Source organism: Myotis yumanensis, unplaced genomic scaffold (assembly GCF_028538775.1).
Source record: "Myotis yumanensis isolate MYYU_CA2020_CCGP unplaced genomic scaffold, mMyoYum1.0.hap1 SCAF_1, whole genome shotgun sequence".
Lineage (NCBI taxonomy): Eukaryota > Metazoa > Chordata > Mammalia > Chiroptera > Vespertilionidae > Myotis > Myotis yumanensis.
This window is the reverse complement of record NW_027223752.1, coordinates 28,901,954-28,925,182: the sequence shown is the minus strand read 5'-3', so window position 1 is coordinate 28,925,182 and position 23,229 is coordinate 28,901,954. Positions and strand designations below refer to the sequence as shown.

At 44.2% G+C, this 23,229-nt stretch overlaps 1 protein-coding gene across 1 annotated transcript; it reads left to right on the top strand.

Moving 5' to 3' along the window:
* Positions 1–491: 491 nt before the first annotated feature.
* On the top strand, positions 492–22,948 carry BATF (basic leucine zipper ATF-like transcription factor). The gene is made up of 3 exons (XM_070403540.1): positions 492–754; positions 2,805–2,909; positions 22,433–22,948. The coding sequence occupies exons 1-3, from the start codon at positions 692–694 to the stop codon at positions 22,640–22,642; spliced, it is 378 nt and encodes a 125-aa protein (XP_070259641.1). The 5' UTR covers positions 492–691; the 3' UTR covers positions 22,643–22,948.
* The last annotated feature ends 281 nt before the right edge of the window (positions 22,949–23,229 follow it).

The window sequence follows — 23,229 nt, the reverse complement described above, 5'->3', positions numbered from 1 at the left end:
TGTGTCCTGGGGCCTTTTCATCCCGAGCCCACCCCATCCCCCGCCCCCAACCCCCCAAGGCTGGCTGAACTGCAAGAGCAGCGAGGACAGGTGGGCAGCTGCTTTCAGGCAAAACCCAGAAAGAAATCCCAGTCTCTCTGTTTTATTTTGGTTTAAAAATCAAGTCTGGTGACAATGGAAACTCCTTCCCTGCTCTCGACTCTCCTTTCTGCCCATGTTGACAGTAGCCGGACTTGCTAATTCTGGCTGGGGTTTTTCCCTCCCGGGTGTTTTTCTCTTTTATCTTCATCAATTAAAGAGAGCTTCAAACTGTCGGAAGGTATCTGGGGTTTTGTGTATATTTTTTCTATAATTCTGTGGGTCTTTTCCCAGATACATACTTTATCTTAAATTAACTTCTAACTTAAGTTTCCGCCCATGTGACTTCCAGCGTGAGTTACCAGAAACCACAAGAGAGAGCGTGAGAGCCCCACAGCGAACGACATGTCCCTGTGGGGAGCAGTGCCTCTGCACCCCAGAGTGAGGAGGACACAGGGGTCAGAGGTGGCTGCAGGGCGGGCAGAGGAGGGACCTGCTGAGGGGGTGGGCTGGCGGCCTGGTGGCCTGGGAACAGTCAGGAAGGGAAGCCAGCTGGTGACAAGAGAGCCCAGCGGCGTCTGGGGCTGCGAGGAGAGCCCAGAAGACTGCAGCCATGCCTCACAGCTCCGACAGCAGCGACTCCAGCTTCAGCCGCTCTCCCCCTCCTGGCAAACAGGTAGCGTCCCCCTTTCCTCCCTTCTCCCGTCTGATCCTTCTGGGGGGACACAAAGAGGGACAGCCTTCCTTGTCCTGCCCAGGTTGCTGAGGAGCGAGGGACTGGCTGGGGGCAGGAGCAGTCTGTTAGACTTGAGACATGGTGTTTGCCATCAAGCGGAGCCTGTTGGCAGAGACCCTACTCCTTCTGCCCATTCTGCCCAAGCCCCCTGTCCTCCTCGTCCTCCAATGGCGCCCATGGCCTCCGCCTCACCTGGTTGCCCACCCCGTGAAGCTTTCTAGGAAGCCCAGAGGAGAATGAACATCAAAGAACTCTGGTCTCTCACAGGAAAGGCTCTACATTCTCCAAGGCAGTAAATCACAAGAGGAGGAGCCTCAGAATGGGCTGCTGGCAGGCACGACCCAAAGGCTGGAGACGTGATGTCCCAAGAGACAGCCATCAGGGCAAGAAAGAAAGGGGTCAGGGAGAAAAAAGGAGAAAAAAAAAAAAAGTTAGAAGGAAGGGGAACCCGGGCAACTCGGAAGGCTCTATCTTCTATCTCATCTCCTGGGGCACTGCCCCTGTCACTAGCACAGCCAGCAGAGGGATGCTGGCTGCGGCCAATACCTCCCTCCCCTGTGGCTTCTGGACAGGAGGAAGGAAATAAATCAGGAGGTGAATGGAGACTTGGAGACATAGCCTAGCAGCTCGACTCAGCTCCAGGGAAACCAGAGAGATTGAGGTAGAGATTCTGGGGTGTTTGGAGTCTAGATTGTGACTTCTAAGTCCAAAGTTTCCAGCTTGGGGGTTGCCAAAAATGGGGTACCCTGCCTGCTTCACAGTTTCTGGGGTGTTCTCTTGACCACATGTCTTGACATCCTTCTCTATAGGAAGGCTTCTTTCTCTTCCAGTACATCATTGGATTAAAATGTCTTCCATTCTTTTCTTAGCACAGATATCCAAGAGGGCTTTCAAAATGCTGCTGCCAAAATAGAAGTAATGTAACATTGGTGATGCATTAACAGGAGACGAGCGGGTTGGGAGGAGTCCTAGCAGAGACCTCTAGAGGGCAAACAATCCAGCCCTCTGCCCAAGAGGGTGGCTCAGATTGCCTGGAAGTCTGTACTCTTCTTAGGAAGGAAATTACTCATGGCTCCCATGGTAACCTGGTCCCCATCCCCCTTAGAGGAAGAGCACTTCCTTCCTATCTAACCCAATGTCCTCCTACTGCAATGGCTGGAAGTGTTGGGCAAGTTAGTGAGACATACGCTTGGTGAGCACAGAGTCTTGCCCTAGGAACGGCACACCTCTAGACTGGGGGGACTTGCAGAAAGGTTTCACTCAGACTCCTGCAGCATCTGGGTGATGCTGGAGCTAACCTCTCTGCCCAAGCAGAGGACATGCGCATCTGTGAGATGTAGTGAGAGAACACCCAAGGTCCCCTTGTCCTTTTAACTGTCCATTCACTACCTGCCACGGCCAGGTAATGTTCACCATTAAAGCCAGTCTTGACCTCTTGTCAAGGAATGTCAAGGTCACTGTGCATAATGAAAGGAAATGCAGGGAAAGGAGAGACAGATCTGGGATGGGAACCTCAGCCCAGGAATGCAGCAGAAGGCACATTCTCTCTTTAATGGGGTACAAGCCACTTGTACAGAAGCTGGCACATAGTAGGTGCTCAAAAAGCTTTGAAAAGAAACAACAAGAAAGTTCTGAGCCAAAAAGTGAGAGAGTAAGGGTGGAGCAGCCCTGAAGAGGGGGAGAGGTGACAAAACACACTTCATCGCCTTAACCATCTTTTCCAAATACAGCTCTATTGAGGCCTCAAGGTCTTTGCCCTCTTCCTGTAACTTTTGGCCAAAAAAATTATAGAGCCCTAAGGGAGCCTAACAGAGGGTGGGGAAGAGTTCCCTTTTGTATTTGGCCTTTTGGAAAACAGGGGGTGGATGGGCAAATGAAACAATGAAGAAATGGAAGGATGGATGGATGGACATCAAACAGCGGGAGAGCCTGCATTTGCTCAGAAGAGAGAAGCAAGATGTGCCTAATTCTCATCATATCTGCTTCCCAGGACTCATCTGATGATGTGCGGAAAGTTCAGAGGAGGGAGAAAAATCGCATTGCTGCCCAGAAGAGCCGGCAGAGGCAGACACAGAAAGCTGACACCCTGCACTTGGTGAGTGCTCAGGCCTTTCTTCATCCTCTTGAGCCTTAGACTTTGCTCCCTGCCACCCATGGATGCTTAGACCACAGCTCTGAATCAGCCTGTGTGGGGAGGTGGGTGTGGGGGGAGTAAGAAGAAGGGTGAGGGCTGTGGGGTGAGGTGGGAGAGGAGGCTCTCTGTTTAGTGTATTGAGAAGATTCTGGCAGGGAATGAGCCAGAGGCTGAAAGAGAAAGGGGCCCCTTCTTGCTGACCCCTGAGGAGCAATGAGGGGTAAATGAGTTGAGCATGGCAAGCACAGAGGCTGAAAGGAAGGCAGAATCACCTAAGGGATGGAGTAGCCAGAGAAAGCTCCATCCCTCATGAGCCTAGAGAGCAGAAGGGAGGACTGTCTCTGGGAGGAACTTAGAGGTTGTGGAGAGCTTTGAGGAAGCCCAACATCCCACAGCGCTAGGGTCTCATATAGTCCCATCCCCTGGGAGCCCAGTTGAACAGCCACCCTGCACTTGAGGCAAGGAGGCCCATAGGGTACTGCACGTTACTTCTTTTTTTCTGAGCATCAAGGTTTTATTTGGAAACTTCTCTCTTTAATCATATCCCGAGGGGGTCTGTGGAATATGTGGTTTCTAGTGCACTAACTTGGGATGGTCACCATCCTGACTGAGTTGCTTCTAGTCTCAAGTTTTCTAGAGTAGGCCCTGACCCCTGACTTGAGCAGGGGCCCTGATCAATGCTGAATTGCAATTCCACCGGCAGCCCAAGACCCCAGTTGGTGTTTCTAGATTCTGGCTGTGTGCTTTGTCAGCAATACTCCCTCCTTGTCTGCCATGCCTTATCACCTGGTCTCTCTTCTCTCTGCCCCTTAATTTGGTCCTTGTCCAACTAACGCTTACTTCACTGGCTCCTTCCTCTTCCATTTACTCCACTTTCTCTAGCAACTCTGCCTTTCTGCCCTGCCTCCTGAACCATCCCCAAACCTCCAGCATCCTTGCAACTCATTTCAATGGTAAAAGGGCATTTGGCACCAAAAACGAATATGCTTGTGTTTATTTGAAAGATTAGCAATGGAAATCAGCCAGTTAGAATAGCTGATTCCATTTTATCAAGAAAAAGTAAGATGTTTATGTGTGGTGTCAGACGGGTTTTAGACTTGATCGGGGTGATCAATTTGCAAGGTATATAAATGTCTAATCACTATGCTGTACACCTGAAATAAATATGTATTATTTCTCAACTGTAATTGAAAAGTAAATTTATAAAAAAGAAAAAGCAAGATGCAGTTTTAGAGAAAAGATTGTTAAGCTTTGTGAGGAAGCAGAGAGCAGGCTGCACCAACATCTCTGATGGGATGCTTGTGTTTTATTGGAAAGGTAATCAGCATATCTTCCTTTGCATACTAACATAGTTTTAAGTTCATAAATATTTGTTGAATTGAACAACAAAGAAAAAGAATGAATGAACAGCGTGTCTGTTCCTCTCTTTGATAACTGTGACCAGCAGTCTAAATATTAAGTTGTTGATCCTGCTACTGATATGTTCTCCATGATTTCATTATAGCTTAGGGCAGGGGTCCTCAAACTTTTTAAACAGGGGGCCAGTTCACTGTCCCTCAGACCGTTGGAGGGCCGGACTATAGTTTAAAAAAAAACTATGAACAAATTCCTATGCACACCGCACATATCTTATTTTGAAGTAAAAAAACAAAACGGGAACAAATACAATATTTGTATTTGCATGTGGCCCGCAGGCCGTAGTTTGAGGACCCCTGGAAGCCTTAGGGTCTCACAATACTCCAGTTTACTATTTTAAGCTTGAAAATCTATGATCACTCACTTTGTCTCTATCAGAGTCTGATTCTAATTCAATATTCTTTAGAGCAAGCCAACAAAACAAAAAAGAAAGAAAGAAAGAAAGAAAGAAAGAAAGAAAGAAAGAAAGAAAGAAAGGAAGGAAAAAGTCAGAAAGGATAAAACCTTCCGTTTTGTGCAAGTAGACAATGTCCTGAGACTGGAAAACTGCTATAAACTTTCTAAGTTTGCAACTTTTTTAAATATAGAGACTAAGTATAGCTCAGCAGCTCCGCAGTCAAAAGGACAGGGTTTGAATCTCAGCCCCATTGCTTGCAATCTGTGTGAGCAACCTTAGAGACGTTCTTCCCCTCCCTCCGATTAAAATGGGAAATGACAGTTACTACCTTATAGAGATAGTACCTATAGAGTTCAACACGGTGCCTGGCATATAACAAATATTCAAAAAATTTAAGTATAATAAGAGTAATATTAATAATAGTTATTATAAGAAATAAAATAAGTCATCATACTTATATATTTTTGGTGTTTCTAGATTCTGGCTGTGTGCTTTGTCAGCAATACTCCCTCCTTGTCTGCCATGCCTTATCTCCTGGTCTCTCTTCTCTCTGCCCCTTAATTGGGTAGTTTTAAACTACCAAAACTACCATATAGTTAGTTATGATTATTTATTTTGCTTCTTATAATAATAAAATATGTTATATCTATAGATCACAGAATTTCACAGAAAGATATCTTTAAGGCTGGAACGTTCAGACACACTTTTGATGCTTCAGACTCCTCTACAACACTCCCCCACCCCGGAAATGGTTCCAAACTCATGCCTGCTCACTTAGCATGAACAAAGGAGTCTTCCAATCTTCAGCTGCACCATTGTCTCCTTGTACATTCAACCCACTGGGGATATATCAGTGAGGGTGCTATGTTTGTTTCTTTGCTGTGGCAACACTGACTCAGCTCTCTCACTCTATAAGAGTTAGAACCAAAAGATTTAGCCCATCTGATTATACTAGTTATGACTAGATTAGGATAATCTCTGGGGCTTGGAGTTAAACACCCCCAACCCCAGCCTCAGTCTCTAGAATGTTCCCATTTTCTTCATACCTAGACACAAACTCCTCCCCACTCCTTTCTTTTGAGCACCACAGATTTCACCTTCACTTTTTGTCCAATGAGTAGGTCACATCAGAGTTTACACAGCAAGCTTGGTTTGCAGCCAATGCAACTGATGTTTTTTGACTTCAGGTAGAAGCTTTTGGCCACCACATATAAATCTGCCACCATCAAACGGAGATTTTGGCTCTGGTCTCGATGTTTATTTCCTCTCAGTTGGTAATACCCATCTTCTCCATCCATTCGTCTCGTATGTTTGTTATTCAGGTAGAAAATCTGGTTATCACCAAAATCCTTAGGGTTGAGTGCTTGGTTTGCCCTGGACTCCTTCTCATGCTTGGCTCCACATGCTGAGGTTCTGGAACTATTCTCTGGCCCTCTGACATAGTCATGGGACTCATCTATCAACACTTTCAAGACCAGGGTTTAGAAACTACTGTGAGTGCAGCATCACATAAGGACCATATTTGTATTAGTGTGCTAGGCTCATATATACTAGGATAATGCCATCTTCTCAATTTCAACATTACCACAACTATCTATCTTTAAACTACCAAAAGAATTGTCTTGTTTTTTCTGTGAAATTGGGGGATACTTATTACTTGACATTTTCCATGTCTATCTATAGTGGTTAACAACAAGACACTGTATATTAATTGCTTTTAAAATAACACAGTAGGGAAAGACCCTCTTTTGATGATTGTATTTAATCTCATGCAAATGTTACAACATCCAGCATTGACTATCCCTCACATAAACTGGATCAAGTACTTCTTCTCATAATATCAATAGAGTCCATATTCTTTTTTAAAAAATATTTTTTTATTGATTTCAGAGAGGAAGGGAGAGGGAGAGATAGAAACATCAATGATGAGAGAGAATCATTGATCAGCTGCCTCCTGCACGCCCCCTACTGGGAATGGAGCCCACAACCTGGGCATGTGCCCTTGACCAGGATCATATCTGGGACCCTCAGTCCACAGGCTGTGCTCTATCCACTGAACCAAACCAGCTAGGGCTCCACATTCTGTTTTAACTTTCTTCTGGTTGGGTGTCTCACACAGCACCCATCACACTAAATTCCTCTTCTCCCAAAGACAACTATAGAGTTCATTAGGTTTAGTACAGACATTAATTAAAATGAGGAGGACATATTTTGACCAGTTCATTTTCAAAAGATATCAATAGCTAATAAGTGGACCCAAAATAATCAGCTGAAAAACTTAAAAATGATAAGAGAATCCAGTCAGCTTCCAAAGTTAACACAAAGGTAATAACTTTCCTATATGTAAACCATGACCAATTAGAAAATTTAATTGGAGACAATATCCCATTTATAATACCAACAACAGCAAATTGAAGGAAGGAATAAATTTAACAAAAAATATGCAGAACTTAATCTTTAAGATCTATAAAATTATTCTAAGTGACTTAAAAACACTCAAAATAAGTGGAAAGGTATACGTTATATAAGGATAGCAATTTTGTTAAATTAATCTATAATTTAATTTAATGTGATCCCAGTAAAAGCCAAATAGGACTTTCTGGAATTTGGAGGAGAACTAGATTAGCTATTCTAAGTTCCCAGAGAAAAATTACCATGTGAGAATTTTCAGAAAAATTCTGAAGAAGGAGGGCAACTAGAAAAGATTACCTTAATAAGATATTAAAGGGAATTACAAAGGTAGAAATAAAAACAATATGAAAAAGAATATTGGATAGAATAGAATACAGAAATAAACCTTAAACAAATTCAAATTTAAGACCCAATCACATCTGTCAATTCCTAAGACACAAGTTCAAATGCAAAATGAGTAGGATGGCATTTCAGACCAGTGAGTGAAAGCAATTATTTAATAAATAGAATCCGGACAACTAGCTAGCCATTTTTTGGGGGGGTGGGGGGGACGGGCGCGGAAGCTAGCTTCTTTATTTCTTTTTTTTAATTGTCTAAAGTTTTAAATATGTCTCCTTTCTCCCCGGTCTTTATTTCTTATACAACTTACATATAGAATAAATGTTTAAAAAAGAAAGAAAGAAAAGAAAACGAAAGAAATTTGGGGGAAATGAGCATTAAAAAATGTATCTTGGAATGGAGTTTTTCCACATAAAACACAAAACCTTGAAGCCATAAAGGGAAATATTGCTAGACATCACCTTTATACATAAAAGTGAAATTTTCTATACAGCTTAAGCTACTCTGTGCAAGATCAAAGGCAAATGGTAGACTGGGAAAAACAACTGCAACACATATGACCAAAAAAGGGCATATTTAGTTAATATGTGAGAGCTCTTCTGAATAATAAAATGATTGACAACCCAAAGAAAAAAAATGAGCGATGATTATTAATAGGCATTTTACAGGAAGAAAGAAATAAATGGCAAATAAATATGGAAAGGATGCTTCTTTTCATAATAGTTAGTAAAATGACAAGTAAAGCAATATGAAAGTCGCCTGCCAGATTGGCAAAGATGAAAATGCTACTAATCCGCGACGTTGCCAAGGCATTAGAGAAGCAGGTACCACCACACATTACTATAGGGTATAAGTCGGTACAACTCCAGTAGAGGGCATTTGACCATGTCCATCCAATTTATAAGTGCACACCCTGTTACTTGGCAATTTTACAGATCGGAGTCTATTTATAAACAGACCCACAGATTACACAATTATGTACATGCAAAGACCATCATTGCTGCATTGTTAGTCAGAGCGAAGACTGGAAACAAGCCAAATACCCAGCAGTAAGGGACTAATTAAACTATAATTTGCTCGTTCAGTGAAATGCCATGGGATTGTTAAAAGAACAGGTTACATCTGTATGTGCTAATCTGAAAAGATTATCAAACGTCTATACTCTTAAGTGAAAAAGATGTGAACATGGCACATAGTTTGCGCCCATGCATGTTTCTAATAAAAACAAAAATTTATCTGTGCGTATGTGTAAACTTAACATTTTTCAAACAACTGTTAATGGTATTTACTTCTGAAAAGTAGGATGGAAAGTCTAAAGCAAAAGAGAAATACCTTGCATTTTTTACCTTTTTAAATACACTCTGGATGTTTTCATAATCTGTTTTTATTTTTGTAATATAGATATTTAAATTCTCAACCTTGATCATTACGACATATGCATTAGGATGATTTCTTTTCAAATTTTGACTGTAGACACTGAATAGTCTTCCACTGTGACATTTTATCCTTTGTACATCCACAAATATCTCAGTCCTTTGGGAGAACCATCAGTTAAGATTTATAATGAATAATCCTAATGTCTACAGGACTAGACAAGCCATATAAGGGGTGGCAAATTGGTTTCATTTGTGTGGCCATCGTGGCTCATTGTAGTGGCTCTCAGGTGCCTTGCAGTAGGAAGGATTCTGAGTCAGTGGGAAAGAGAGTTGAGGCCAATTGAGAAGCTTTGTTCACGAAAAGAGTAAAAGTAGAGGAGATGGTGGGCAGATAGGAATAAGAGCTCAGAGCTGTGCTGTGCAAGTCAGATCTGGCCTTGAGGGTGGAATTGGAAGCAAGATAGAGGAACGGGGCCAAATCTGAAAGCTGAAACTTTAGGTACTCCCTTTGATAGGGGCAGGACAGGTGCTTACCAGGGGCCGGCTCCTGAAGGAGTCTCGCACTAGTTTAATAAAAGAGGAAGGTTTACAGGTTCCAGAGCAGATCTTTAATGCCGTATCTAGCAAACATCACGAGTGTAAATTATGCATGAAATCAAGCTTTAAGCTGATACTATGAGAAATAAGGTCTATATAACTGCGTAACGGAGGAAAAGAAGCTCAGCAAAGATGTTAACTTCCCAGGCCTCCTCAGAATAACACTATTGTTCTTGGTCTTCTGGAGAGGCCTGAAAAACAAGTCTACCTACAGTCTCTTTTCACTTACAGAGCTCTTTTGCTCTCTCTTAGAAAGCATTCCATAGCTTTATTGGCATTGAGAAGCTATAAAAATAAAACAACAATAACCAAAACCACAAAGAAGCAATGTTCTGACTAGTTCCACCCTAAAAAATTCAGTGTAAAATCAGTGAACCATCTGTGGAAAAGAGACATTTCTCTTGGCTTCTATTGCTATGAATTTTTTTTATCAAAAACATATTAATTGAACACATGACTGTGTACCAGGCACTGTGTGTTATGTGCACTACTTGTTGTACCTCATTTAATCTGTACAAAAACTTTACTTTGCAAGCCCTATGTTAAGTAACTTGTCCAAGTTCACAGAGCTTGTAACTAGATCTGTCTCACTTCAAAATCCGTCTTCTTAACCACTAAGCGATATTGCCTCTTTCTTCAGACTCATAAAGATGTAGTCATCTTCCATAGCCTATATCCTCCTTGAATCTCTTCCTGAATTTATTTTTTGTTCTTTAAGCGACATCCTCCAAAATTTCACTTTTCTCCTCCATCGTTAGGCCTGGTCAAAAAAGTAAAGATGTCTCTATGAGCCGAAACCGGTTTGGCTCAGTGGATAGAGCGTCGGCCTGCGGACCGAAGGGTCCCAGGTTCGATTCCGGTCAGGGGCATGTGCCTGGGTTGCGGGCACATCTCCAGTGGGAGATGTGCAGGAGGCAGCTGGTCGATGTTTCTCTCTCATCGATGTTTCTAGCTCTCTATCTCTCTCCCTTCCTCTCTGTAAAAAATCAGTAAAATATATTTAAAAAAAAAAAAAAAAAAAAAAAAAAAAAAAAAAAAAAAAGATGTCTCTATGAAATATATCAATATCTCCACTGAAACAATATTTTTTAAAAAGCTGTGTAAGGATGAATAATAGCATCCTATCTTTGACTACCCTTTGGAGCAGCAATTTCACTTTACAAGAGTTTGAAGAAAAAATGTTGTACAAAGAAGCTCAATTCACCATTATTTGTGAACAGTAAATATTATATCAATATTATAGAATTGGACAGATGCCCAACAATAGGGGATTATGCATATTATGATACACTCATCCACTATCATTCGTGCTGGCTTTAAAAATGACTGTGAAGATTGTATTTGTCAACACAGAAAGATGACCATGACATAGACCAAGTGAAAGAAAGTGACAAAGAGGATACGGAGCACAGTCTCGTTCGTGTAAAATGTGTGGGCTGGGGTCCTGTGTGCATACAGAGGTGTCTGGGAGGGTACTCTCCAAAGGCTCACAGGGAGTAGCTTACTTTACTCCTAGTACTTTTCTGTTGTTTTTTTTTTTTTTTTTTTTTATTATGATGAATGTATACCATCTTTAATCAGATTAAAAAATTAGACTCTTTTCTTTGTAAAGCTGTCCTCAGCAGCACCCAGCCTTCTTTCTCTTAAAAAGAATGGGAGAGTCTTGCCAAAGAGCCCAGCCTGAGCAGCTTGGGGGTTTTCTTAGTCTTCTTGGTAGGACTCGGTCTGGCCCCCTGCTTCCTAGGAAGCATAGATTGATTCCACAGGACAAAGTCCCCTTCAGATGGTGGGTTATCTGTAGAGAGTCCTGTCAGGGGTCCACATGGTAGCTTACCGAGGGAGTAACAATAATGACTGTCAGATCCCCTTGTTTATAGAATTGCAGATTTAAAAGGAGATGCATTAGGCCAACCTACTGTGTTACCGACGAGGACACTGATGTCTTTCTCTAGGGCAACCAAGATCCCAAACTTCTTGACTTTTCACCATTAGCTTAAAAATTTTTTTTAATTATTTATTGATTTGAAAGAGAGAAACACCCATTTGTTGTTCCACTTATTTTTGTATTTATTGGTAGCTTCTTACATGTGCCCTGACTGGGGATTGAACCCACAACCTTGGCATATGGGCACGATGTGCTAACCAACTGAGCTACCTGGCCAGGGCCCTACCATAAGCTTTGTTTTGTGCCATATTGCTAAACAGGACTTTGTTATGCAGATGGTGTTGCTCTCACGTGTCCTTTTGCAAAGAGTAAACTAAGAATTAGGCAGTATGTCTGAATGCCCTAGAGACTCTTCCACAACAGAACCCACGCATACAGCAAGAGACCAGAAAGGGAGAGTCTAAAATTGAGAGGGCCTGATGTTTGTGTTCCTTTATTTTAAAAGGTCTTAAATTTGTAACCCAAGATTAAAAGGACAATGACATATTGGGGAAAATATTTTCGTCAAATGAAATAAATGCAAATTTAATGTTTATGCTGTAGAAAGAACATCCTTTTTAAGGAAAACATCAAGACTCCAATAGATTAGTGGACAGAAGCTATGAACATAAAAGCTTATGTAACAGTTTCCCTACCAAAATGAAAATAACCCTATTTTCTATTCTGATTTTGAAAATGACACACACGAAGGGTTTCTCAACCTTGACACTATTGACAGTTTGAGTCAGATAAGTTTTTGTTGTGTGGGGGTGGGGGTGGGGGGGGAGGTCCTATGCATTGTAACATGTAAATTCTATCCACTAGATGTTAGTAGCACCCCCCCAGCCCCAGTTGTGACAAACAAAAATATTTCCAAACACCCCCAAATGTCCCTTAAAGGGCAAAATTGCTGCTGTACCAAACAGACACATAGCAAGTTCTTCCTCTGTAGTAATCAATAACTTGTAACATTATTTTTTTAATCCATTTTATTGATTTTTTTTTACAGAGAGGAAGGGAGAGGGATAGAGAGTTAGAAACATCCATGAGAGAGAAACATTGATCAGCTGCCTCCTGCACACCCCCTACTGGGGATGTGCCCGCAACCAAGGTACATGCCCTTGACCGGAACCGAAACCGGGACCCTTCAGTCCGCAGGCCGACGCTCTATCCACTGAGCCAAACCGGTTAGGCACTTGTAACATTATTAAGAAATTTTCAAAAGGCTAGTTGGTCAAATAAAATATTTAAAATTAGGTTGTAAGGAAATGAATGTATGCATTCACTGCTGGTGATGTTGCACATCTTCGGTTACCCTTTTTCAGTAATACCGCTTGCTCAGTAACTTACCAGGAACCGGAAGCCTGGCTGTGCCCTATGCCACAGTAATCTCACTCCTAGGACTTTAGGAAATATTTGAACAAACAAACAAAAACTGGTGCGGATCAAGTTGCCCACTGCAGCGTGATTCATGATAGCAACATTTTGATAGAACCAAATGCCTGACATTAATAGACCATCTTAAGTAAATTGTGGATCATCCGTTTGATGATACAGACATTAAAAATAATAATTGTGGTGATTCTAACAAAATTATGGCAGGAAGGAAAATACCTATTGTATCGGTACTATGATTGAGATTTTATAAAAATAGGTATTTTATGTTTGTTAAAAAGGACAAGATGGCAACATGCACGAATGAAAAAATCTTGTTAGGGGACTAAGATCATGGCCGTGTAGAATTTTTAAAAAATATCTTTAATGTAGTTATGCTGTTTATTTTTTATTTAAAACCATAAGAAAATGGTCAAATAGCGAAGTGAACTCTGGATTAAATAATAGATAAGAACAGAGAAGATGTCATTGACCTGGAATTTGGGGGTCAGGTTTTGATAGGTCTTATAATTTATCCTCCAAATGGAAACACTTTTGAGAGTGAAAAGGGGCTCTAGAAACAACTATGCCAGGACAACTGTCCCAGTAAACATCTGGTCATCCTAGTTTTAGAGGAACCAAGAAGGGAGACCTGGAGTTCTCAGGAAAATTCAAGAGTAGCCATAAATGTCAAGGCCAAGCAGAGGGGACTAGAGTCCTAGCACTAAAAGGTCATCTCCTGAACCTGAGGACCCTGTAAGTAAATATTTTCTGGGTATGTGCCCTGACTGGGGATTGAACTCACAACCCCAGAAGAACATGCCTTATCGCTAAGGAGGTAGGGTGGTCCAGGAAATTATACACATTCCCACTACTACTGCTAATGTCAGCAGAAATGATCCGTTCTGCTGTACAAGTACACGATGGCCTCCTATGTGCCAGGAGCATTGAGAATACAGCAGGGACAGACTGAGCCCCTGATTTCATGGACTTTACATTCAATTGGATGTCAGACTGGAAAACAGACAAATGAACACACGAATCACACGAAGAGGCTTTGAAGGAAATCAAAGAGTGTAATTAATGGTGACAGTGACTGTAAGGCAGCGGTTCTCAACCTGTGGGTCGCGACCCCTTTGGCGGTCGAACGACCCTTTCACAGGGGGTCGCCTAAGACCATCCTGCATACCAGATATTTACATGACGGTTCATAACAGTAGCAACATGACAGTGATGAAGTAGCAACGAAAATGATTTTATGGTTGGGTCACAGCATGAGGAACTGTATTGAAAGGGCCAGAAGGCTGAGAACCACTGCCCTAAGGGATGGGGATGGGAACAGTAATCAGGGATGGCCTTTCTGAGGCCCTGACATCTGAGATCAAATGTGGGTCAAAGAGGAGACTGGGAAGATCTGGGGAAAAGGTGCTCTCAGAAGAGCCTTGAGGCCAAACTGAGTGGAGCCAGCCAAGGGTCAGGCAGGTGCTTTGTGGGACTGGGGACCGTGAGGGAGTGAGGAGGAGCTCAAGAATAAAGGCAATTGCGCTCTAGGAAACAGGAACCAGATTTGGGGGGCAGAGGAGTGGTCAACAAAACTACTTCAAATCCTGGCTGGGAAGATACCTGAACATAAGTCTGACCTACAAAATTGGAAGCGACAGCACCTCACTGGGCTGTTTAAGAGTTAAATGAGAGAGCAAATACAAAAACTAAGTAATAATATTATTTTATGTTTTGCATGTGGGAAAGGTTGTATTTACTCATTTGGTTAATGCTAGAGAGCCTGGCATTTTCTTACAAATCAATCAGATGAAGCTATCTGTTTCACTAGCTTTTCATTGCAGCTGGTCAAGTCTCCTTGCTTTGGTATAGATGGGGAAAGTCAAGTCTGAGCTAGCGTTCTTAAGGTGGTGTAATTCTGCTCCTTCACCCCATAGCTTTAGTTTGGGGAGCAAACATGTTGCTAAGCTGGGGTTCGACTTGGACTTTAAAAAACAAAAAGATTCTCTTACACTTATTTGTAACTATCCTGGAGTTGCAAAGTGGGAGCTTTAAAGTACTTCAATGGTTGGTTAAACACTCCTGGGAAGTTTCATGGGCATCACGAATTTCCTTAGTGGACTCTCCATTTGCAGGTCTCAGATTTTGGTAAATGATTACTGATTCCAAGTTGCCAGGCACTGTCCTAGTCACTGAGGACAAAACAGTGAAGACAATGATAGTCCCTGCTCTCACAGAGCTCAATAATTCAGAGCTAGTTGGATAATGTTGTAATTAATGAGATTCTAAGAGATGCCCTACCTCTTGTCTTTCCATCTTAAAAATGAACTATTGTAGGCTATTTGAAATTGTTTTCACTAAATACAATGTAACAGTAATAGTAAAGTACTTTGCCTTAAAGAGGCATTGACTTTCAGAAATTTTTTTTTTACTTAGAAATGTTCTTCCACCCTTTTAATGTTCTTTATATTTATACTAAAGACCCGATGCACGAAATTTGTGCAAGAGTAGGCCTTCCTTCCCCCGGCTGCTGGCATTGGCTTCCCTCTGGCACCCGGAACCGGGCTTCCCTCACAGCCCTGGAAGGACGTGAGGTCTAATTAGCATATTACGCTTTTATTATTATAGGTTATTTATATCTATAATAAAATTAATGTAATAAAATTCAAACTTGTATATATTTTTTTATATTCTTACATTATTTTTAAGACAAATCAGCTAATGATGTCATTCTCAAACTACTTGTTCATTTAGCTCACCTGGGAAGTATTTTTAAAAATATTGATGCCAGAGACCCACTTCAGAACAATGAAACTGAAATCTTTTGGGGGTGAAGTTTGTGAATGAAGGTTTTTTAAAGCTCTTCGGGTAATGGCAGTGTGCAGCCAAGGTTGAGAATTGGGAGCAGTGACGTTTGAACTTTGTCAGGAGTATGTGGTAGAATGTGAGGAGTGAGTGTGGGGCAACTATATGCATATAACCCCAGCGCTCAGTCTCAGAACCCTGGCAGCTTAAAGGAACAAACAGCCCTAGCCAGTTTGGCTCAGTGGGTAGAGTGTCAGGCCCGTGGGTTTGATTCCCGTCAAGGGCAGTACCTCGACTGCTTGCAAGAGGCAACCAATCTATGTGTCTCTCTCATATCGATGTGGTTTTTTTTCTCTCTCTCTCCCCCTTCCTTTCACTCTAAAACCAATGGGAAAATAGCCTCAGGTAAGGATTAACAAACAAACAAACAAAACCCCACAAAAGCAAGACAAAGTTCAAACCTATGTACTGCTGGCAATTATTCATTGTGTTTGTTTTTCGGGACTGGGCTTACTAGTGATAACCTTGCTAACTGTTAGGTATCAGTCAGGAGTGCAGTCAGTTACAAATAATAGAAAACTCTCAAACAGAGTCACACCTAAGTCGCGGTTTATTCTCGCTAATAATAAGACATTCAGAAGTGGATAGACTAGGGCTAGTGCGAGGATGTCATCAGAACACCAAGCTCCCTCTCCCTTGTCTGCACAGCCATCCTCAGTGTGTGACTCTCGTCCTCAAGGCTGCAGTCTGGCTGCTGGACCTCCAGGCATCAATCTGTGGGGAGGGAGGGCAGCCTTTGTCCTGGTGAGGCTTTGCCTCTTTAGTTGGGAAGGAATGCTCTGCCCCATAGGTACTCCTGCTTACATTTCATTGGTCAGAATCTGTCACATGGTTTAGAGCAGCTGGGTATTTGAGGAGTTCTTTCCCCAGCCTCTCTAGAGAAAAGTAAGGGGAAGGGGTTGGGGATAGATGCTGAGTGGGTCAACCTACAGTGTTTCTCACAGATGAGGTCAATGAACTCATAGTCCTCAAAGCCAAGGAATGGGTGACTGGACTCCAGACAGGGTCCTGAGGGCCTGGCTGATGTGGCTAAGCATCAGGTGATGATGCAGGTGCTGATAGTCTTAGCACTTCAGCTTTAAGGCATGAAAGTGAAGATTTCTCAGAATCAGACATACACATTATTCAGTGCAAAGACCTGTGGTTTTGTGATTCTTCTCCTTTCCTCCTCAGGTAAGGATCAGGAGTTAGGGCTAATTTCCCCAGGACTAGTAGGAGGCGTAGGCATAGATCCTATGATGGCTGGGGCAATGTCCCATCTCTCAGTTTGCAGACTTCTCCAGGAATGGGGGGTTCTGCCCTGCATGTGCATTGGGTGGATGGGGGTTGGCAACCGGTGGAGAGAGAACATATAACTGGGTGTGAGGGATATAAACTTCACATGCTATTCTGGTATTTAAGTGTGGTTGAGAGCTAAATGTCACCCTACCAATAAGTGTATGTTCTGTTCATGAAGAAACACACAGGGACTATTTTCCCTTTCTGGAAATTGTGATTAGAATATTCAAGGAGAAGGTCAAGGCACTCAAGCAGAGCTGGCAGGAAGGAGCCCAAGCCCTGCTCAGAATGCCTGGAGAGTCCCTGTCAGAGCTTTGGGCGAGAGCCTGTCCTTAGCTTTGGTCCCAGCTGGCTTCCCTGTGGTAAGGGACCTGCCTGGGGATTCCCCCATCATTCAAGAGCTCTTCGAGTGACCCCCTCCTTGGCCCCTCCAGTAGGGAATTCCCCAGAATGTTCCCACACCCCCACGAAGCCTCTTTCTTAGCCACCCCCAAGCTGCTTGTGGTTCATGATAGGAGTGGCATCAAGTAAGCCCACAGGTGAGGGTGAATGGTGAACATTAGCATTTGGATTTTCATGAGGTAGGAAAACAGGGAAGATTAAATTGGAAATACAACAGGGCTGAGGCCTCACAGGAGATAATTATCAATAAGATTTAAACAGACCTCAAAGTCAAGAGAGGTTGGTGGGCTCCTCTGAAGCCAGACTGCCTCAATTCAAATACTGTTGCTGCAACTTATAAGCTGTGTGACCTAGGACAAGTTACTTAACTTCTCTGTACCTTAGATTTTCTTCTTCTGCATAATAATGTTATTTACCATATTGGGTTGTTGCAAAGATTAAACATAATGATAACTGGAAGGTACTTAAAAGAGTGATTGGCACATGGTATCATTCAAAAAATGTTAGTTATTAAGTCACGCTGTATTATTCTTTTAAAACTTTGGTTCCTACTAATCTTTCTAATATAAATTGAGTTTTCATACCTCTGTCCCCAATACACACACACACACACACACACCTTCTCAAAAAGTGGGGATTAGAAGCTCTAGTTTGCTGATACATTCAGGTAGTCAATTTGGGATCTGAAATATTGGAGAGTTGAAGAGGACTTTGACATCTTCTATCCTGTGTGTTTTAACACTCAGTGCACATTAGAATCCCTTGGGGAGCTTCAACAATGCAATGCCCAGACTGCACCCCAGGCTGATTAAATCAGAAGCAAGCATCAGTACTGTTAAAGCTCCCCAGGGGATCCCACTGATCCCAATGTATGGCCAAGATTGAGACTCATGGTTTCGGTCCAGTCTTCCTGTTCCAAAGTGAGGCAATGGGCTCGGTAAGGGTCACCCAACCAGGATCAAGATCCAGGACCCCTGACCCCAGTTACCACTGATGGAGCCCACTGCTGCCTGGAGTCAGTTAGCCCTCTAGCAGAAGAGCTGGACGGGAGATTCCCTCCCAGCTCAGGGCAGGAGACAGATGCCCTGCTCGGTGATTGGAAGAGTGTGACCTACTTAGGGATCCTGTCCTGTGCTGATTAAGGATCACCCAAACCCAGACCCAGTTTTCTCTTGGGAGACCACAGGGCAGCCAAGGACTTTTTAGTTTAGTCAATCGAGTCACCAGTCTCTGGGGAGCATGTGTTGGGTGTGCTAGAGAGAGCCCAGGGCTGAGCTGTGGGGAGCCCTGCGCTGCTCCTTTGTGGTTATGGGGCTTTGGATCCATCACTCATTTGAAGCTTATGGACCTCTTAGGAACTACGTGTCTTGAGGTCAATCCTGTAGCTCCTTTTCCCAGCAGCTGCTGCCATAGTCATTTTGGGGGGAGTGAGGAGTAGGCTTGTCCCAGGGCTCAGTTGACTTCTTCTGTAAAGTGGGGGTAATAATCATAGCTGGCCTTCCATATCCACCTTGGAGGGTTATTGTGAGGGGCCTGAAGGGCCTATATGAATTCGGAAAAGTAGAAAGCAGGTTCCATGGAGGACAAATGCAGGCCCACCCCTCCCCCCCTGTGGCAGAAGACATGCATGTAAGAAGTGGAAATTTTCCTCCCAAATATTCCTCTCCTCTTCCCCCTCACTGAGTTCTAAGTTTCCAGCCCCCACTGGGAAGGTAGGGGAGGCCATCACTGTACCTCTGTGTAAACTGCTACTCCCATGACCGTGTTTGCCAGATGCTCCTATGTGAGCCCTTTCCAGGGCATGACTGCCCCAGCGAGGGTCAGAGTGGACCGGGCACTGGGAGGTGGGGATGTGGAGGGAGGAAGCCCCAGAGCAGCCGCTTCCTCCCGCAAGGGAAGTCAAACTCTTCCTCTTGTACGTGTGTGGCTGGCTGCCTGGCCCCTGGGCTGGCAGCGCTGGTTTGGGGGGGGGGGGGGGGGGGAGGAGCAGGAAGCAGTCTTGCTCCCCAAGGCACAGGCAAGCTTGTTGTCTTAGGAGGTGGTTTTCTGGTTAGAGGCAGCAGTGGTTATGATCCCCCCGAGCCGACCCCCAGCCTCCAGGGCTCTGGGGTCTGCAGTGGGATGGGGAGAGGGAGATGAGAAAGCTGGAGGGAGCTCAGCCGAGCTGGTTCAGACAGAGCTCAGAAGAGCCTGCTGTTACTTCCGGAAAGCTGGGTCTGCCTCTAGGCGGGGAGAAGGTCAGAGCGCTGCAGTGGGTCCCTGCACCGCCTACCCTGCCCCTCCCTGCCGCCTCGGGGTTTGCCCAGGCTCTTCGGAGCACAGAATTTACAGTAAGTGTTGTCACCAGTGGAAACTCTCAGAGGGGGCGAGGACAAGGGCTAGAGGAAGGGACCGGCACTCCAGGCCCCCAGTTCCCGTCTTACCAACACCCCCAACCCCTCCGGCTCTAAGTAGTGTTTTATCTTCCCTTTCGGTAAAGAGGGGATGCCCTGCCTCTGGGATGTGCCCGGAAACAACTAAAATGGTAATCAAGCCACACCTTGCAGAAGCAGCAGCCAGTGGTTCTGACTCTTGGCATCCCCCCCCCCCCCACCCCGTTTTAGAGATGGGGGTTTCCTTTGTACTTACCTAGGCACATTTTCTAGCTCAGAGCCACATACCATACCGGAAATGCCAGGCTGAAGCCCTGCATGATCACGTCTGGCCCTTTATGAATGGCAGGTGCCGGGTGCAGGGTGAGGGCAGTTGGCAATCTAACTAGCTCGTCCAGCAGCCTGCAGCTCATGCTCCGAGTGGATTATTTAAGGCAAACTTTCAGTGTCAGGTTATCTTAGCTCTCCTCACTGCCCATCATTATTTTGAGTTAACTTCTAGTCCAGCAGTTGATAGCATCAGCCAATCAATCAACAAACATTGGAGTTCATATGTACTATGTATAATTAAAACAAATTTAATATCATATTTAAATTTCACTTGAATAATTAAAACAAATTTAATATCATATTTAACTAGTGTTTTCAAACTTTGATTGTTAGAATGACCTAGGTCAGTGGTCGGCAAACTGATTAGTCGACAGAGCCAACTATCACCAGTACAACGATTGAAATTTCTTTTGAGAGCCAAATTTTTTAAACTTAAACTATATAGGTAGGTACATTGTTATTAACTTAATTAGGGTACTCCTAAGCTGGCCTTTGCTAAAAGCGTCCTCAATCTGATTGAGGTACATCCGCTGAGGTCACCCCGCGCTGCGTATCCCGCGGCCCCCGCATCTCCCTTCGCCCGACCGACTTGACGCCCGCCACTTCTTCTAACGCCACTTCTTCAAAATAGACTCGCCCAGGCCGAAAACCGACTTCTGCGCATGGGCCACGAAGTTTCAATCGCACTGTACGTGCGCGCCCGCACGTGGTATTTGTGGAAGAGCCACACTCAAGGGGCCAAAGAGCCGCATGTGGCTCGCGAGCCGCGGTTTGCCGACCACCGACCTAGGGCACTTGTTAAAAACTCTAGATTCCTAGCTCAGTTGTTTGGAGAGTCTTCCCAATACGCCAAATTTGCAGATTTGATCCCTGGTTAGGGCACATACAAGAATCAGTAAATGGTAGTAAAAACAAGTAGAACAACAAAACTATGTCTTTCTCTCTTTCACTCTCTCTCTCTCTCTTTCTTTCTCTCTCTCAAATCAATACATTTTTTTTAAAAAATAGTGACTTTTTAAAAAATTCAGATTCCCAGAATTCACCTCAAGTCCCAAACCACTGAGTTTAAACCTCTAGATTTCCAGGAAGCACCTGAAACTATCTTTGTAACAAGCCCTCTAATTAATTCTAATGAGATGGTAGGGTTGGAAAATGCTGACCTAAATCACACAAAACTAGCACAACAGGGGCTCACTCCAAATATTAGTTTGCTTTTTGAACTGAAATTACAATTTATTTGCATCTTTGGTGCCATTTCCCCTTCCTCTGTGGGCACCACTGCTTAGTGGAAAAGGTCTGTTTCACTGAGTCAAGGCTTGTGAACCGTAAAAAAACACATTGGAAATGAAATTCCCCTGAGTTTTCTGAAGGTGGGATTGTTGTGCAGCAAGTGCTAATTCCAGGGTCTCACTGTTGATTAATTAATAATGTGATCAGTAATTAGCACTCCTTACTCTGAGTTTTCCTGATCAGCACATATCTGATGGTTCATCTGAGCAACAGTGGAAAGGTGTTCCTGGAAAAAAGGAACCACAGGGGCTTGGGACACACCCAGAACGCTGTGTAACAGGCTCTTGGGTGAGCAGAACTGAGCAAAAACAAACACTGGTGAATATTGACCATTTAATAGCCTGGGTGACACAGACAATTCACCAGGGATTCCATTCATAAGACTAAATGCAAATACTGGGACCTCTTGGAAAATATCCTATATAATAAAAGCATAATATGCTAATTAGACCGGATGTCCTTCCGGATGACCTTCCGGATGAAGCCGGGGCTGTGAGGGAAGCCCAGGTCCTGGGTGCCAGAGGGAAGCCATTGCCAGCAGCCAGGGGAAGGAAGGCCTACTCTTGCATAAATTTTGTGCACCGGGCCTCTAGTATAGTATAACAGAGAATGGAAAAGAGTGAAATCAGTATCAGATGGTCTCATAAACTCTTTTTCATTTTTTCAGGCTCTGGCCTGCCAGCTGGTTTCCTTTGACATACACTTGCCACTCTCAACCCCTATGCACACTCATAGAGACCCATGTACATACAGGCACAAAGGAGCACATCACACCCAAATGCACATGCGCATCCACACATACACCTCTATTTGGTTGGAACTATATGAAACCGCCATTCTTATAGGTCGAAACACAATTATCAGCAATTTCATGTGGTTCAACCTAATATCTGTGCACACACACGCACGTATATACACCTGCTTATACAGATACACGCATACAGTGCTACAAACATATGCACACATGTGCACATGCTCACATGTGCAAATTCCCCGATGCCCTGCTCCACGGATGTGCCTGTCAATCTAATCTGGCTCCTCCTGCTCCCACCCCTCAGATCTTGGGGCCTGGCCCGACATTAATCTCCAATGCTGATCCCTCCCCCTCACAGGAGAGTGAAGACCTGGAGAAACAGAACGCGGCTCTGCGCAAGGAGATCAAGCAGCTCACAGAGGAGATGAAGTACTTCACGTCGGTGCTCAGCAGCCACGAGCCCCTGTGCTCGGTGCTGGCGGCCAGCGCGCCCTCGCCCCCGGAGGTGGTGTACAGCGCCCACGCCTTCCACCAGCCTCACGTCAGCTCCCCGCGCTTCCAGCCCTGAGCTTTTCCAGAGATGGGGGAGAGCAGAGCCGACACCCCCAGGCCCCGGCTGCTCCGCAGGCCTCAGGAGGGGCACACAGACTGTGGCCAGGTGGCCCTCGTCCCCCAGAGGCCTCTCTCCACCTGGAGAGGCGGAGACAGGGGCCTTGACAAGGACTGAACACAGGACTGAGCAAGAAGTGGGTGAGGCCTCCCAGCGGGCTGGCAGCCCCTGGGCGCGTGCTGGACCCCATGCGGGTGGGAGGCCCAACCCAGAGTTGTACCAGGTGTACCTCACAAAAGCCGCAGCACGAAAGAGAGGACGCAGGGAAAGGTTATTTTTCTAAATAAATGTCTTAGAAAGAAACCCGTTTGGCAAGGCCGTTTCCCTGGAAACCTTAAACTCTATGGGGCTGGGGCCTTTTTTTTGTTCTTGGCCTTAAGAGCCCTTAAAGCTCTGGAGACCCTGCTAATATCTCTCCTTTTCCATCGTTTGTTAATCTACTTGGTGAGCTGGGGTTTTCAAAGACTCTTCAATCCTCCCTCAAGCCATCTTCTTGATTTCCCTCCCCAAATCACCTCACCAGGACCTCCCCTTCCATTCCTCAT